At 51.7% G+C, this 15,367-nt stretch overlaps 5 protein-coding genes across 5 annotated transcripts; 3 read left to right on the plus strand and 2 right to left on the minus strand.

Moving 5' to 3' along the window:
- Window positions 1–1,029: 1,029 nt before the first annotated feature.
- Window positions 1,030–1,908, plus strand: LRP88_01672 (major facilitator superfamily transporter; the record flags this gene model as incomplete). The annotated part of the gene is made up of 4 exons (XM_083238348.1): window positions 1,030–1,318; window positions 1,368–1,607; window positions 1,657–1,800; window positions 1,850–1,908. The coding sequence occupies 4 exons, from the start codon at window positions 1,030–1,032 to the stop codon at window positions 1,906–1,908; spliced, it is 732 nt and encodes a 243-aa protein (XP_083106853.1).
- A 301-nt stretch (window positions 1,909–2,209) lies between these two features.
- LRP88_01673 (uncharacterized protein) lies at window positions 2,210–4,167 on the minus strand (the record flags this gene model as incomplete). Its single annotated transcript, XM_083238349.1, has 2 exons — window positions 2,210–3,456; window positions 3,510–4,167. The coding sequence occupies 2 exons, from the start codon at window positions 4,165–4,167 to the stop codon at window positions 2,210–2,212; spliced, it is 1,905 nt and encodes a 634-aa protein (XP_083106854.1).
- A 2,082-nt stretch (window positions 4,168–6,249) lies between these two features.
- On the plus strand, window positions 6,250–7,889 carry LRP88_01674 (cytochrome P450; the record flags this gene model as incomplete). The annotated part of the gene is made up of 8 exons (XM_083238350.1): window positions 6,250–6,453; window positions 6,506–6,609; window positions 6,662–6,815; window positions 6,872–6,984; window positions 7,037–7,220; window positions 7,297–7,455; window positions 7,528–7,717; window positions 7,777–7,889. 8 exons carry the CDS (start codon window positions 6,250–6,252, stop codon window positions 7,887–7,889), a joined length of 1,221 nt encoding a protein of 406 aa, XP_083106855.1.
- Window positions 7,890–8,608: 719 nt separating this feature from the next.
- On the plus strand, window positions 8,609–9,447 carry LRP88_01675 (Isochorismatase-like protein; the record flags this gene model as incomplete). The annotated part of the gene is made up of 3 exons (XM_083238351.1): window positions 8,609–8,713; window positions 8,766–8,913; window positions 8,969–9,447. The coding sequence occupies 3 exons, from the start codon at window positions 8,609–8,611 to the stop codon at window positions 9,445–9,447; spliced, it is 732 nt and encodes a 243-aa protein (XP_083106856.1).
- A 3,053-nt stretch (window positions 9,448–12,500) lies between these two features.
- On the minus strand, window positions 12,501–14,006 carry LRP88_01676 (mannitol dehydrogenase family protein; the record flags this gene model as incomplete). Its single annotated transcript, XM_083238352.1, has 1 exon — window positions 12,501–14,006. One exon carries the CDS (start codon window positions 14,004–14,006, stop codon window positions 12,501–12,503), a length of 1,506 nt encoding a protein of 501 aa, XP_083106857.1.
- Between the last annotated feature and the right edge of the window lie 1,361 nt (window positions 14,007–15,367).

The following is a 15,367-nucleotide window of genomic DNA, read 5'->3' on the forward strand; positions in this document are numbered from 1 at the left end:
ACGGAGAGAATTAGTAATTGGACATTTATTGTCATGCCTGAGGCCTTATAGGTTCTGCTGGGTGCATATTTAGTCGAAAGAATTGTGGCATGTCCCTGACCAGGTTCTTGGAAACATGAGCCAACAGTCACTCAACAAAGCATTGAAATAACATCAAATCTACCATACTTCACTGCATCATCTCTCCTCATGTTCTCCCGGAACCTCACGAGTAGGCCCAAGCCCAATGCACCTGTTTCAGATGATGCCACTGTGGGAGGCTTTCAGGTTGACGGTCCGCAGACCCTTCAAGGAGGCGATGATGCATCAAGCAGAGACAAGGAAGAAGAGCCAAAATACGGCTGGTGATTACTCCCATTAACCCTCACAAGCTTAGGGACCCATCAATACTAATTTTATCCAAGGGTAATTGTCGTTTCGGTGTTCTTCACCAATGCCCATACATGGGGCTTGATCGGCGTGAGTTGGAAGACGAGCCTCTCAGTTGCTGGGACTTCCTCCATACGACGCAGTTGGTTGACGCCGTGACAGTCTTACTCAGTATTCTTGGCCCATTTTTTACATTCGGGGCAGTTTTCTAATCCGGACCCTCTGACCTTGGCCTTTGTTGCTGGCCTGTCGTTTTCTGTCGGTGAGTACCCAATGGTAAAGCGTCAGCCGTACAAATACTGATGCGAAGGAGCACTCCTTGTTGCTCCAGTTGTCACGCGCTTGAATCCTTATATCGGTCCACGGCCAACAGTTTTTATCGGTATTCTTGTCCAAACGTGAGTCTCTGACCTGATTTGCATCTGCTTTCTTGATTGACTCCAACGAAGAGGGGGTCTCATTGCTGCCTCATTCAGCACTCAGATCTGGCATCTTATCCTCTCGCAAGGGTTGGTCTTCGGTGCTGGCGTAGGCTTCATCGTCAACACTACCGTCAGCATCGTTCCACAATGGTTTCATGCCAGGCGATCCTTTGCTGTGGCGGTGACTACGGCTGGATCGGGCACTGGAGGCTTGCTCTACTCGCTCACGACCCGCACCATGATCGACAATCTAGGACTTGTGTGGGCATTCCGGATTCTTGCGATCGTATCCTTCACCGTCAACGTCATCAGCACGCTTTTTCTCAAGACTCGAAGCACATCCATCGGTGCTGTCCACCTTGGTTTTGATGTCAGCTTCTTCAAACGACCTGAGTTCTGCTTGTTCCTAGCCTGGGGCTTCTTTTCTCAGTTTGGATTTGGAATCACGGTCTTTTCCATGGCGGACTTTGCTGAGACGATGGACTTCACGCCACGGCAAGGATCCATTGCCAGCGCCATTTTCAACCGTTGGTTTCCCAAACCCAAAGGATGTGCTGAAGCTAACTGTTGGCATAGTGTCGCAGGCTGTTGGTCGTCCCTTGATAGGGCTGGCCAGTGATCGCTACGGAAGGCTGAACGTGGGCAGCGTCTGCACTCTCACCGCAGCTCTATCGACGCTTCTTATATGGATTCTAGCCGGCAAATCCTTTGCGGGCACTATCATCTACACGCTCTTTGGAGCATTCGCTAGCAACATGTGGACAACAGTCGCTCCGATCGGCGTAGAGGTTATGGGACTACAGTTGCTTCCATCAGGTGCGTATTTTCTTCATTGTGCCACCGACAATATCTAATTCTGTATAAGCCCTGTCAATCTTTTGGCTCGTACTTGTTCTTCCAACGACGTTTGCCATGCCGATTGCGCTGTCTTTGAAAGGCAAACGAGAGTATCCTTATCTTGGAGTGCAGCTATTTACGGGATTTTCCTACATGGCAGCTTTCATTTCAGGTATTAGACGTTGCCGCATCTCCTTCTTAACCAAGACTCACCTCATTAGTGTGGTTTCTTCGAGCTCTGAAGCTGCATCGCGTCGACTCGCTTCAGTCATCCTCATAGTCGAGGGGCGGAGGAAGTATACATCGCGGAGAAGGTGTGACAAGTTCAAGACACAAGGCGATGGGGCTTTGCGAGGGACTCATTTCAAGGCGCAAGGTCTAGTAGTGGCTCGCTATGTTTACTTGTAGAGGAATCATGGCTTCCATCTCCGACTGTAGCTCCTATTCGGAGCATTATAACATATAGATTGGGTCACAAAAGCATTGGAGCGTGTAGTTTTAATAGATAATCTCAATTCATTCTCATTTCCAATACTAAAAACACCAAATGACAAAAACATTCGCTTCTTTCATCAAACAGTTTACAAATCATTGTACTCATAAAGACCCTCCTCGAGACCCTTGATCTGGAGCGCCAACAGCTTCGAGTAGTACCGGCAGATGGCCAGGTTACCACCGTGGAACCAGAAGCCGGGGTGGCCGCTCTTCTGCCACATGATTCTCATCTCGCCCTCGTTGTTGAATCCCCAGACATCACCGACCTGGTCGGCAATCTCGTCACCAAACATGACCCGGGTCTGGGTTCGCATGTTCTGGTAGCCGGTAGCAAAGATAATCTCGTCGGCTTCGAGCTCGCTGCCGTCGGCGAAGCGGAGACCGTGAGGGAGGACCGTGTCGATCTCTTGGCCGTGCTTGACCTTGATCTTGCCCTCGGCGATCAGCTTGGAGGCGCCGACGTCGATGTAGTAGCCTCCGCCGCGCTGGAAGTACTTGAAGAAGAGACCGGCGCCATCGGGGCCGCGGTCGACCTTGAAGCCGGCCTTGTCAAGGCCATCGAGAATCTCCTTATCATGCTCGGCCTGCTTCTCGCAGACGGTGACCTGGATGGCCTTGAGGACGGGGGTGGGCAGGCCGTGGATGAGAAGGTCGGCGTCGTCAACCTCGGGTCCGTCTTCAGAGTAGATGCCCTTCAGAGCGATGTCAGTGATGGCCTTGGAGGAGACGACGTGGGTGCTGGATCGCTGGACAATGGTGACGTCGTAGCCCTTCTCGAGGTAGTCTTGAGCAATGTCGTGTCCCGAGTTGCAAGATCCAACAACGATGGCCTTCTTGCCCTTGCTGTTCTCCTGAGCTCCGGGGAACTCGGAAGAATGGCACAGACGGTCGCCCTTGAAGTTCTCGATGCCCTTCATGGTGGGCATGTTCTTCTTTCCGGAGTGGCCGGTCGCCTGGATGATGTGGCGCGGGTGGAAGGTTCGCTTCTCGACAGAGCCGTCCTCCTTCTTGCGCTCGACAGCAACAGTCCAGGACTTGGTGGTGTCATCCCACTTAGTGTCGACGATGGAAGTCCTCGTCCAGACGTTGAGCTCCAGCAGCGTTGCATAGGCCTCAAAGAATTGGGCGAGCTTGTCCTTGGGGGTGAAGATGGGCCACTGGGGAGGGAACTTGAGGTAAGGCATGTGGTCGTACCAGACAGGGTCGTGGAGAACCAGCTGGTGGTATCGCTTCCTCCAGTTGTCGCCGACACGGTCGTTCTGGTCGATGGCGATGGCCTCGATGCCCAGCATCTTAAGGCGGGCAGCGGCGGTCAGGCCAGCTTGGCCAGCACCTGGAGAAATGTCAGTGTGGGGTCTTTGGCTTTAAGCATGTGATTGCACTCACCAATGATCAGCACAGCGGGCTCGCTTCCATCCTCAAAGTTGGCGGCGGCAGCTCTTCGCTGGGCCCAATTCTTGCGGCCAGGCTTTCCACCGTGCTCGACACCCTTAGGCCTGTGCTCGTTGATGGACTCCTCGTATCCCTTGAACTCTTGGAGACGGGTGTAGAGGGTGAAGATCTTCCACTCTCCATTGTGTTCGACGGCGCGCGCAAGGCCTTGACCGGTACCCAGAGCAGTCTCAATCGTGAAGAAGAACTGAACACCAAAAACTGTGGCGGGTCCATCGATGGGGATGGTCTTGGGGGATCGGACGGCGGAGCTGTTGTCGATGGAGATGCTCTTCAATCGGAAACCATCCTTGGAGCCAGCAGCGCTCTTCAGGAAGTCAAGAATGGCGCTGGGGCCTTGGACAGTTCGGAACACCCAAGACAGAGCAAGGTGATCTCTCCAGTAGCCATCATCTGTGAATAGTCTAGCCAAAGCGGGGTAGTCGTGCTTCTGGACAGCCTGGTTGATGTTCTCAACCAGGGCCGCGGCAACTTCTTGGGGGTCGGAGCTGGCGGGAGTCTTGGATGGGGCGGGGAACTTGGCGACGGGAATGTTGATGGAACCAGGAACGGTCCGCATGTACGAGGGGACGTCAATCGCAGCTGCAGCCATTGTGAAGTGTGTGTGTAGGTGTGAAATGTGGTAGAGAAGGTTGGGTATCTGAGAGGAGAAGAGGAGAAGGTTGATGCTAGTGACAAACTCAAGGCCACAGCCACGACCTTAAGTAACCATTTTTCCTGTTGTGAAACATACAGAACAAGCCGTCAATCGGCTCGGCACTCGTTGGCTGTCCCTCCGCAGTGATCGGCAGAGAGAAACATTAACACTCATACCATTGGACGGATCACTCAGCCATTGTTCCCCCGCGTTTGGCAGCCCAACCAGACACAAAGCGGATCCTCCCCCCGAGATGCTCCCCGCTTCTAGCCTCGATATCCCCCCAGCTCTTTTCCCAATCCCCCGCACTGCGGTTCCGACCGCGGCGGAGCCGATTCGGGACCTGGGCCAACTGATCACAGAGGATTCAAGGGTTGACGAGACTCATGATGGAGATTCCATGCGGATTGACGTTTAATCCACGTGCAGAAGAAGACCAGTCTGGGGGTCTTGATTGCGGAGCGGTGCCGAAAAGGTAGCGCCTCTCCGCACATCCGTCTCCTTTGATGCGAATCATTGACATTGACAGGCCACTATCGCCGATTGAGTTTACTTTGCCATGTGATTTTCCCAAATGTCTTCTTTTCTTACCCTAGTCAATCGGCTCGTGGTCTGTCACTTGCCGCTGAGCCTCAAAGACGCGTGCGTGAGGACACGACACGTCGTGGGGCTTGACGCGACATGGGCACGATGGTACATGGAGGCAGAACTAATTGTTGGGTTTCTTCACTTTGTTTGCTGCTTCTCGACTCTTCTTATACTCTGTTGTACAGCTCGTAACCAGAGACCACATGCGTGGCTCTTCTGCTTCACTAAGCCCGTTTCACAGATAACAGCCCTCCAATCGTGACGGCTTTGCCTCCTCAAGTATATCATTTGTTAGAGTTATGAGAGTAGAGTGACAACCTATGAGAAGTATTGAAGCCAACGTAATAAGCGCTTCAATATAGGTTAAAAGATTGATGTGTGAATGGACGAATGTCGATGCAGAAGTGAAGTCTTGGCTGGGCTTACTGGGTGAGGATATCTTACTAGGTATGTAACCAGTCATCTTTCACGAGCTACCAGAATAGGAAATCGGGCACAAATCATTTTAATTGGTGTGCTGTTTAAATAGACTCACTTTTATATGAGATTGTGAGTCCCATGTCATGAGATCGTACTCAAAAGTCTTTTCTCGGGGTGTGTGAAGCCTCACTCTCATCACACCACAGCAAAACTGACGTCAAAATAAACGATTTACACTCATTGATGAGGCCTTTGAGAATCAATTTCACGTGAAAGTGCATACTCTTACCGCCTCTAGATTGATAAGATGAAACGGCCCTTTTCAAGCCTTCTCGTGTTTCAGCCGCAGCCAACAGTCGATGAGAGCCTTGGCATCAGGCCAACACACATCAGCTATTTTGAGAGCGCAGGGCATCTCGGTACTGTCAGCAACTGAGATTCACCATCTGAAGTTCTAATCGTCACCCAGGTCGCCAGCTGTGGCATGTCGGCCAAACTCGGAGTGAGCTCACCATGGCTTTGGAATCATTTAAGTCTCGGGTCATTTCTGAGAAGAGCATCGTAAAATCCATGATTTGTAAGTTTTGTGGAGATTTCAACTCTCCGAGTGCAGTTTCGAGTCTCCGTTTTGGTTGAAAAATGTGTGTAATCATTCATGCGGCGTCGTGAAGCAAACATGGTGTTTCCGCGGAGATCTCGACTCGTCACGAGAAAATGGTCAGCATTCCGCCTTTTATAGAACCACTTGTCAATACCGCCCCTGTTTACCGTGCACACAATAATTTTGATTCGCTGATAACCTGGTCATGTCTTGCTACGGCTCACATCATCCCATTCTCGTCGGACACTTCGGCCTCCGATGAGCGCACATGGTGAACGTGAGATGGGCCGATTTCGCACAAGTCGGAATACCGAGGACGAGATTCACGATGAAGAGTGAGAGAGATGTATAAAAGTTGATGCTTGCCTATTGTCGATATCATCTTTACCATCAACAGCATCAGATTGAGACGCATCACGATAAACAACATGCACGCTACCGAGGACGAGACCATCACCATCCCCCGATTCCCCTTTCAGCGGGCCTCGGCATTTGAACCCCCTGCAGAGTTTGCTCGCCTCCGAGCCAATGAACCAATCTCTCGAGTGGAACTCTTTGATGGGAGCTTGGCGTGGCTGGTGGTCAAACATGAGGATGTATGCAGGGTAGCTACAGACGAGAGACTCTCCAAGGTACGGGAGAGGAAATCTCACGCTTATATCATCAATCTGACAGATGCAGGAGAGAGACAGACTTGGCTTCCCCGAACTGAGTGCCGGTGGTAAGGCTGCAGCCAAGAATAAGCCCACGTTTGTTGACATGGATGCTCCCGCACACATGAACCAGAGGTAAGACGGCCCCCAACGGTGACATCAAACATCGCTTATTGGCATATAGAAGCATGGTGGAACCCTTCTTCACTGAGGATCACGTGGAGAGTTTAAGACCTTATATCAAAGAGACTGTTCAAGGCCTTTTGAATGATATGGTGGCCAACGGATGCGAGGAGCCCGTCGACCTGGTCGAGAAGTTTGCCCTTCCTGTTCCATCTTACGTGAGTGAATCCTTGAGCCATTACCCAAACAGAGCACCGCCGATAATTGTTCGAAGATCATCTACACTATCTTGGGAGTCCCGTTTGAGGATCTCGAATACTTGACTGAACAGAACGCCATCCGCAGCAACGGCAGTGGCACTGCCCAAGAAGCGGCGGCCGCCAACCAGTACGACAATGAACAAGACATTACTTCATCACTTAAAGCTAACACTTATTAGGCAGCTGCTCAAGTATCTTGCAAAGCTTGTGGATCAACGCCTCCAAGAGCCCAAGGACGACCTCATCGGCCGCCTAGTTGCCGAGCAACTCGTGCCCGGGCACATTGAAAAGTCCGACGCCGTGCAGATCGCTTTTCTCCTGCTTGTGGCGGGAAATGCGACCATGGTCAACATGATTGCTCTGGTACGACATTTTAGACCGGTTTCAGATATTCTATTAAGGCGTGCTTTGTGCTGATTACGAATTACAATTCCCGCAGGGCGTCGTCACGCTGATGCAGAACCCCAGTCAACTCGACGAGCTGAAGGCCGACCCGACCCTTGTCCCTGGCTTTGTGGAGGAACTATGCCGCTACCACACCGGTTCTTCCATGGCCATGAAGAGAGTGGCCAAGGAAGATATGGAGCTCGGTGGACAAGTAAGTATTATGCGAGGATGCGTCAGGAATTGCATAGGCGAAGGGGGGGCGATTTTGTTGACGAGATAATAGCTCATACGTGCTGGAGAGGGTATCATTGCCTCAAATCAGTCCGCCAATCGGGACGAGGACGTGTTCCCCAACCCCGACGTATTCGACATGCACCGTGATTTCGACTCTCGCGACGGGCTCGGGTTTGGATTCGGCCCACATCGTTGCATCGCAGAGTTGCTAGCCAAGGCCGAACTAGAGACCGTTTTCGGTATGCATAAACGTTGAGGCTAGTATCAAGGGCCGAGGGTTGCTAATGTGCGCCTCTAGAAACCTTGTTCGCTACCCTGCCAGACTTGAGAGTGTCGATCCCTCTTGATGAGATTGAGTGCACGCCGCGGCACAAGGATGTTGGCATCGTGAGACTGCCAGTCGTGTGGTAGATGGATGGCAGATAACGGCCGTTGAACACCACCCACGAGGCTAATCTCCCCCTACCGGCAAAAACGACCCTTGCAGTAGTACCGAGACCAGGGTAGCCAACGGCCATAGAGTGCTGAGCAAGCTGGTGACAGAGGCTGACTGAAGGTGAGGGGCGAGCGTCCAAGTGGGGATTGATTTCGCTGAGTCGAGAGGGTTGCATGATGACAAACCCGCGTATAGGCTTACATAGACATTACCATTCACCCAACTCATCCATGTTCATGCAAACCTGCCCTACCCGCAATGCACAATGAGATCTAGCCGAGGCGGTATTTGCCGTTGTGAATTGTCATGTTTACGTGCCGCTTGCCGATTAACCTTCAAGCCTCTTGGGTAACTACATGGCATGTGAATACTTTGGCCTCTCAATATGCGGCCGACCCGGTCCACTTGGTCAGTCGGGCGCGATTCCCGCTCGTGCAGCAGCTGTGGATGTCTACGCTACGACTCGGGGGCTTCAGTGTCGGTTGCTACATTGACGAGGTTGGGCAAAGATGCTGAACCTTGAGCATCGCGGCCGCCAGTTGTCAAGAATCGAGTATATAAACCTCGACGACTTCCCCGAGTTCAGACTTGTTTCTCCAGGCTCAGACAACCATCAAGGAGTTTCAGCATCTTCAAAGAGAGTTCCCGAATACTTTCAAGTCTTTTCAAGAATCTCAATTCTTCAACTTCCAAGATGAAGGTTCCCTCTTTCCTCAGCGTTGGCCTGATGGCCACTGCTGCCCTCGCCAACAAGGTGTCCCAGAACACCTTCAAGTACGAGCGCCTTGACAAGAACGATGCTGTAAGTATCTCCTCCGAGATCTACAGAATACTCCTACTAACTTACTCAGCTCCTCCTCGTTGTCGACATCCAGGAAGGTCTCTACCAGATCGCTCGGGACTTTGACCCTACCCTCTACCGCGACCAGGCTCTTGCCCACGCGGCTCTTGGTGAGGTCTTTGACCTTCCCGTCATCCTGACCACCTCTGCCGACCGGGGTAAGTTGCCGTCTCTGAATCATATAGTTCAAACCTTGTACTGACCAATCACCAGGCCCCAACGGTCCTCTCATGCGCGAGATCATCGAGAAGTACCCCAAGGCTCCCTTCATCCAGCGCCAGGGTGAGGTCAACGCCTGGGACAACTCTGAGTTCCGCGACGCCGTTCGCGCCACCAACAAGAGCCAGATCATCATGGCCGGTATCACCACCGATGTCTGCACCACCTTCCTGGCTCTCTCTCTCCGCGAGGAGGGCTACTCCGTCTGGGCCAACGTCGAGGCCTCTGGTACCAACTCTGCTCTCGTCCGTGACATCTCCAACGACCGCATGGCCCGCGCCGGTGTCCAGACCGTCAGCCTCTTCTCCATCGTCTGCGACCTCATGCGCGACTGGCGAAACACCCCTGGCTCCAAGGAGCTCATCCCCTGGCTCGACAAGTACTACCCCGTCTGGGGCTGGCTCGCTCGCACCCACGCTGCTGCTGTCACCAACGGCACCATCGTTCCCGGCGAGGAGGCCCTCATTGCCTAAGTCGACGGAGCCCTATAAAAGAGGAGGAACCCGCCTGGTCAATTTTAAACGGGTCTCCTCACCCGCTCACGCGTACCCATACAAAATATGATTCAGATACTAGTCAATTTACATCAATCATTTCCCTATAAGCGATTTCTGATCTTTTCTCAATTCGATACTATTGTGATAAATCTGGCTACTTGCATGCTCCTTTTACCTATGGTGGTGCATAGTCTCGTGGCGGTTGGTGTGCCTATTGCCGGAGTGATGGTTGATTAGTGACTGACATAGATTTAGGCAAATCTCATTAACCTCAACCCTCAACTTATATGAGATGCAATCCCTGAAATTTTTGAAACTCACAAGATCCGATCGAATTTGATTGACTGCGACGGTTTTGAGCTCAACAATCAAGGTTTCCTGCATCAAACCTGGTCTGGCCAACCTTCTTCCCTCGAAACCGTGAAAATGCATCAACTCGATGCGCTTACTTTTGATAAAGCAATAGACACTTATCAATGAGATTGATAAGTATCACTATGTAAGACGCATGATATCCTAGAAACTCACTAACCTTATGGGCGATAGGGCATATTTCGTGCCAGCAGTGTCACTGGGGACCGACGAGTATGGCGCATCTGGTTGAATTTCACTGAAACAGGACCCAGGGTCAAATACCTCACTAATTGCCAAGTTTTTTTCAGTATTACGAGCAATAGGGTCGAATGCAACGTCTTCACCAACTCCTGTCGATCAACACCTCCAGAAGCCCATCAGTCCGGCTGTCTATCCGGTCCGGGAGGCTCGCCCAGCAACACCACCATGCATGTTCCCGGGCCGGCCATACACAACAAAAAGCAATAATCGTCAAAGGGCCATTAAGATCGCGAATTGTAGCTGCATCATGCACCTCTCGTCACGTGGCTGAACAGCCCATCGAAACACCACATATTCTCGGTCTTCCTTCCATCCGGTGTCTCGTTCGACAATCATTTTTTTTATGTCAGATGAGCAGTAAAGGCCATGGCTACTGATCCAATCTCGAATCTCCCAAACGAGATTTTGTTGCAAATTTTTGGGTATTTTTGCCCACATTGCCAGGACGAGTACAATCAGTCCTGGGACACCCGACCACTTCGCCACAAGCCTCATCGTACGAGACAAAGAGGGGATCTCAAGTCATGGTATTCCCTTGACCGACATACACTCTACTCGGCTTCACTAGTATCAAGACGTCTCCGGGATATTGCGCAGTCTGTCTTGTATCATGAGTTCGCACTTGGCCACGGTGACTCTTGGGTTTCCAAGTTGTATACTTGGCAAGGCCGACTCGCGTCTTTTATGAGATGTTTGACACAGAGACCTGATCTTGCTCACTCAGTCAGAGTCTTCTACGTTTCTACGTCCCTATTTGAGACAAGTTGTCAGGCAGAAAATCGAGCTATCATCCTGGAAGCGGCTCGTGCTCTTGATGTCGATTTACCAGCTGCGTGGAGACAGCGGGTCTCGAAAGCATCCACTCATGAGAAGTGCGATTGGCCTGACACTTATGAAGTGTTCCTTGACTCTCATTTGGATGGGGGTGGTAGTCTGGATGAAAGGCAACTCCAGAATCTACATAATGCCTTTCGCGAGGGCTCTGAGCCAGGTCGGCGCTGGATGAACGCCGAGTTGGTGGCTATGCTGATCGCCCTCATGCCGAATCTCGACTACATCAGCCTCCAAGGAAACTACAGATGGCCAACCCATGGGCTCCCGCACTCTGCACTTCCGGCCCTTGGGGTCTCGAGTCTGCCTCTGAAGACCCTGGACCTTGCAATTGGCGGAAATCCAATCATCCAACTGGCCTCCACCCTGGAGACATTGAACCTACACCAACACTCTTTCCATGGGTCTCCGATTCCAGAGATGCCCAAACTCAAGACTCTTCGAGTAACAGATTGCCTGGTCTCGGCCAAGAGTCTTCAGGAACTCTTGGCTGCCTGTACAGGGAGTTTGACAGCCTTTGAGTTTGAAGCCAAGATCGACCCTGGGTCTTTCAACCCATTCGCATCAGGTACTTCTTCGGATCATTTCCAATTTTCAGAGGCCATTGAATGTCTTGAGAGGCATAAAGATTCTCTCAAGGTGTTGCATCTCGACCTCGCGAATCGGGGCTTTCAAATGAACAAGATCCCAGATGACCTTGATCTGAAGCACTTTTCTGTCTTGGAACACGTGTTTCTCAACTCTACGGTCCTTTTTGGTCATGTTCCCATCGCCAAGGAGCATGAAGTCGACCACCAGGTACTGATGCGTCTTCTTCCTGATTCGATTGTCTCGCTCTCAGCAAGGAATGACTCACGGTGGACGAGTTGTCTCGAGGAAGCGCTTCTGACCTTGGCAGGCTGGAAGGGCCAGACGCCCCAGCTTTTCCCAAGCCTAAAGTCTATCCAGAGTGACATTATATCCATGGGAACCAAGAGTCTTGTGTCCCTGTTTGGGGTAGTCGGGGTAGGTTTTGATATCAAGGTCTGTCTGTTGAGCGAGGTGAAGCCTTATCTGAACGGCATGAATGGGAGGTCTGGTCTCCTCCTACCTAATGTGGAGTCTCATGCTGATGGTCAATGATGGATAATGAGGAAAGTAAAAATGGGAAATTGTCATTGGGTCCTTTGGTCGGGATGAATCTTCAAAGGGAGCACAGAACAGTTTGAAAAGTTACGAAGCGTGGATTTAGGACTACCATTTCGTAAGGGACACAATAGGACATACAGGGTGTTCATTTACTATGCAGATTCAATCAAAAATAAGACATTATCGAGAGCGGGACGTGAGATTCAAGATGCAGACATTCACAACAGGGTCAGAGTCGCATTCACTTGTCATCGCCAATTCAACTTCACTTCTGATCGAGTTGTCTAGTCATTGTGAATTATAATCCATCAATCATTGCGCAAATCTATCTAATCGTGATAAAGTCTGATCATGCTATCCGTCTATCTATACTTTTCAACTTTTTCATGACCGCGTTCTATCAGATCCATACTCATTATAACATCAAAGGCTGTAATACAATCTATCCATGCCGTCTAATCGACATACTTGGGCATAGTGGCCATGACTCCATCCTTGGCAATGAGCTGCATGGCAGTGGTGAGCTCGTCGACGAAGCGCTTGTCGTCTCGCAAGTCGTCGCCGAAGAGCATCTTGATGCTGAGAAGCTCGCGGGGGTCGTCTCCGCCGGCCTTGGCAAGGGCCTCCAGCTGCTCGAGCATAGGGTCCTCAACCTCGAACTTCTCGCCCTTGTCAGTCACGCCGTGGATGTAGCGGAACCAGGCGCCAACGACGAAGGACAGTCGGCGGAGGGGACCCTTGGCCCAGATCTCCTCGGCGATGGAAGGCATAATGAACTGAGGAATCTTGCCCGAGGCATTAAGGGCAAGACGGGGAATTCGGTCCATAATAGTGGGGTTGGAGAAGCGCTCCATAAGGGTGTTGCAGTACTGGTCAATGTCGACGCCGGGAATCTCGGGAAGCAGGGGCTTGACCTCCTCTTGCATCATCTGCCAGATGAACTTGCGGTAAAGAGGGTGCTCCATGACCTCGTGCACGTACTGGAATCCAGCCAGCTGGCCGGGGTAGGCCATGGCGGAGTGGCTGGCGTTGAGAAGACGGAGCTTGTGCTTCTCAAACTGCTCAACATCGTGCGTGTCGTGGACAACCTGGACACCGACCTTCTCAAATGGAGGGCGGCCATCGCAGAAGTGGTTCTCGACAACCCACTGCATAAAAGGCTCGGTGACAACGGGCCAGGCGTCCTCGATGCCGAAAGTCTCTGCGAGCGAGTCGATGTCCGTCTGGTGGGTGACGGGGGTGATACGGTCAACCATGGAGTTGGGGAAAGCTCCCTCCTCGTCAATCCACTTGGCGAGCTCTGGGTTGCGCAGACCAGCAAAGGTCTTGAGCATGTTGCGGGTGATGGTACCGTTGTGCTGCATGTTGTCGCAGGACAGGACGGTGAAGGGCTTCAGGCCCTGCTCGTGGCGCTTGGCCAGAGCGGCGTAGAGGAAGCCAAAGGTGCTGATGGGGGCGTTTGCGTTCTCCTCCTTCAGATCGTGCTGAATGTCGGGATGGTCGGCTTGCAGCTGGTGGGTGTTTTCGTTGTAGTAGTAGCCACTCTCGGTGATGGTCAGAGACACAATGTGGGTGTCTGGGTGAGCCATCTTGTCGATAACGGCCTGACGATTGTCGGGCGCAAAAACGAAATTGTTGATGCTGCCGACGACCTTGGCGTCGCTGCCCTTGGCAGACCGCTCAATGACGGTGTACAGGTAGTCTTGAGACTCCAAGACATCGCGCATGGCAGAGTCATTGGGTCGAAGACCGACGCCGCAGATGCCCCATTCGTTCTGGTTGTGCTTCTGAATCAAATGGTTGATATAGACAGCAAGGTGAGCTCTGTGGAAGCCACCAACGCCGACGTGGACAATTCCATCCTTGACGGCAGTTCTGTCGTAAGTAGGAATTTCCACAGTACGGTTCTCTTGCTGTGAAGAGATTGTAGAGAGGTTCGCTGAGTTGAGCTTGAGAGGCATTGTGATGTGACGTAGGTTGGTTGTGAAAGAAAGGTGAAGATTAGGAACTCACCGCTCACCGCTGACCGTTGACGACAGGTGTTTTGTTCTTGTTGGGGGTTTTCTAGGCAGCACCGTAATCCCGGAATAAGTTCGGCCACAGGCGGTCAGAGATTTTTCCTGGCACGTTCCCCGTTGTTTGGTGGCTAGGGAGGCAAGCTTGGGATCCAAATAATATGGGGCCCGGTGACGTTTGTCTTTGTTGTCTAGGCAAGGAAAAGCTTGGAAAAAGTAAAAAATTTCTTGATGACGTGTGACCAGAGATAACAGGAGATTATGATTACCGAGCGGAAGCCGAGGAAAATGATGTCCATGATATGATGTTGTGCCGAGACAGTTGACAACTATTTCCGTGCTGCAGTTGTTCTCCAGTACCTACAACCCTGCCCGCCCCAGCGCTAACCAACTTGCTGTACCTAATGACATCAAGCGATTCAAGCTGTTGAGGCTCTCGTGAACGTCACTACTCAGGTACAAAGTTAAACCCAAACACTGTTTCTGGTTGAGTCGCAAAATGAGGTTATTGTCAATAACGACAACAAACTCAAATGGTCAACTGACTGAAATCAATATAGAACTGTCTGGAGATATATAATTCTAGCCACGTAGCCCCTGGCCCGCACAGGGGACCCTTTCCCTACAGGGCCTCACGATCCTCCAAAAAGGGTCCCGTGGCTCAGGCACCTCACCCCCAACTGGCACCTGACTCAACCCTACATCTAGGTTTGCACGATCCCATCATCCCATTGGACTGCAACCATCATAGTTAAGCTCTAAAAGTGTAACCGGATCAGAGGCTGGCGGTTCCGGCGCCGGGCGGGCGGCATCAAGAGCCGCAGCAGGGGCCCTGGTACCTGGACTCTGACTCGCGTGATGGTTCAGCCCAGTTCGTATGCGCACTGTCTCCTGCTCCTAAATATCCATCCATCAAGGGTATCATCTGACTGTCGGAACTGGTCAGCAGCGTTCAGTTGTCGCACCACCGTTTACCTACGCCCGCTCGGCATCCGCGGAATATGGGAATCCCAGTCAAGTCCGCGTATACAGCTGCGTGCCGAGGCTTCACATGAAGTTATGCAGGTAATAAGAAGGGGCGAAAGCCGTATTCACGGTATATGGCCATGCGAAACTTCTTATCCAAAGTTTGCGAGTAAACACCAGCAGAGTCTTGACAAGCTCTAATGCACCAAGGACATGCTGCGGCCACCAAAAGCCAAAATCCGCCCGAACAATGATTCACCCAAGATCGATTCTATCAAACGAAAAAGCGCCGCCATCTTGAAACATGAAATTCGGCATCGAGTTGGGTAAAGGCGCCCCCT

This window comes from Fusarium phalaenopsidis (assembly GCF_050370095.1).
Source record: "Fusarium phalaenopsidis strain FUZ10S chromosome Unknown contig_32278, whole genome shotgun sequence".
Lineage (NCBI taxonomy): Eukaryota > Fungi > Ascomycota > Sordariomycetes > Hypocreales > Nectriaceae > Fusarium > Fusarium phalaenopsidis.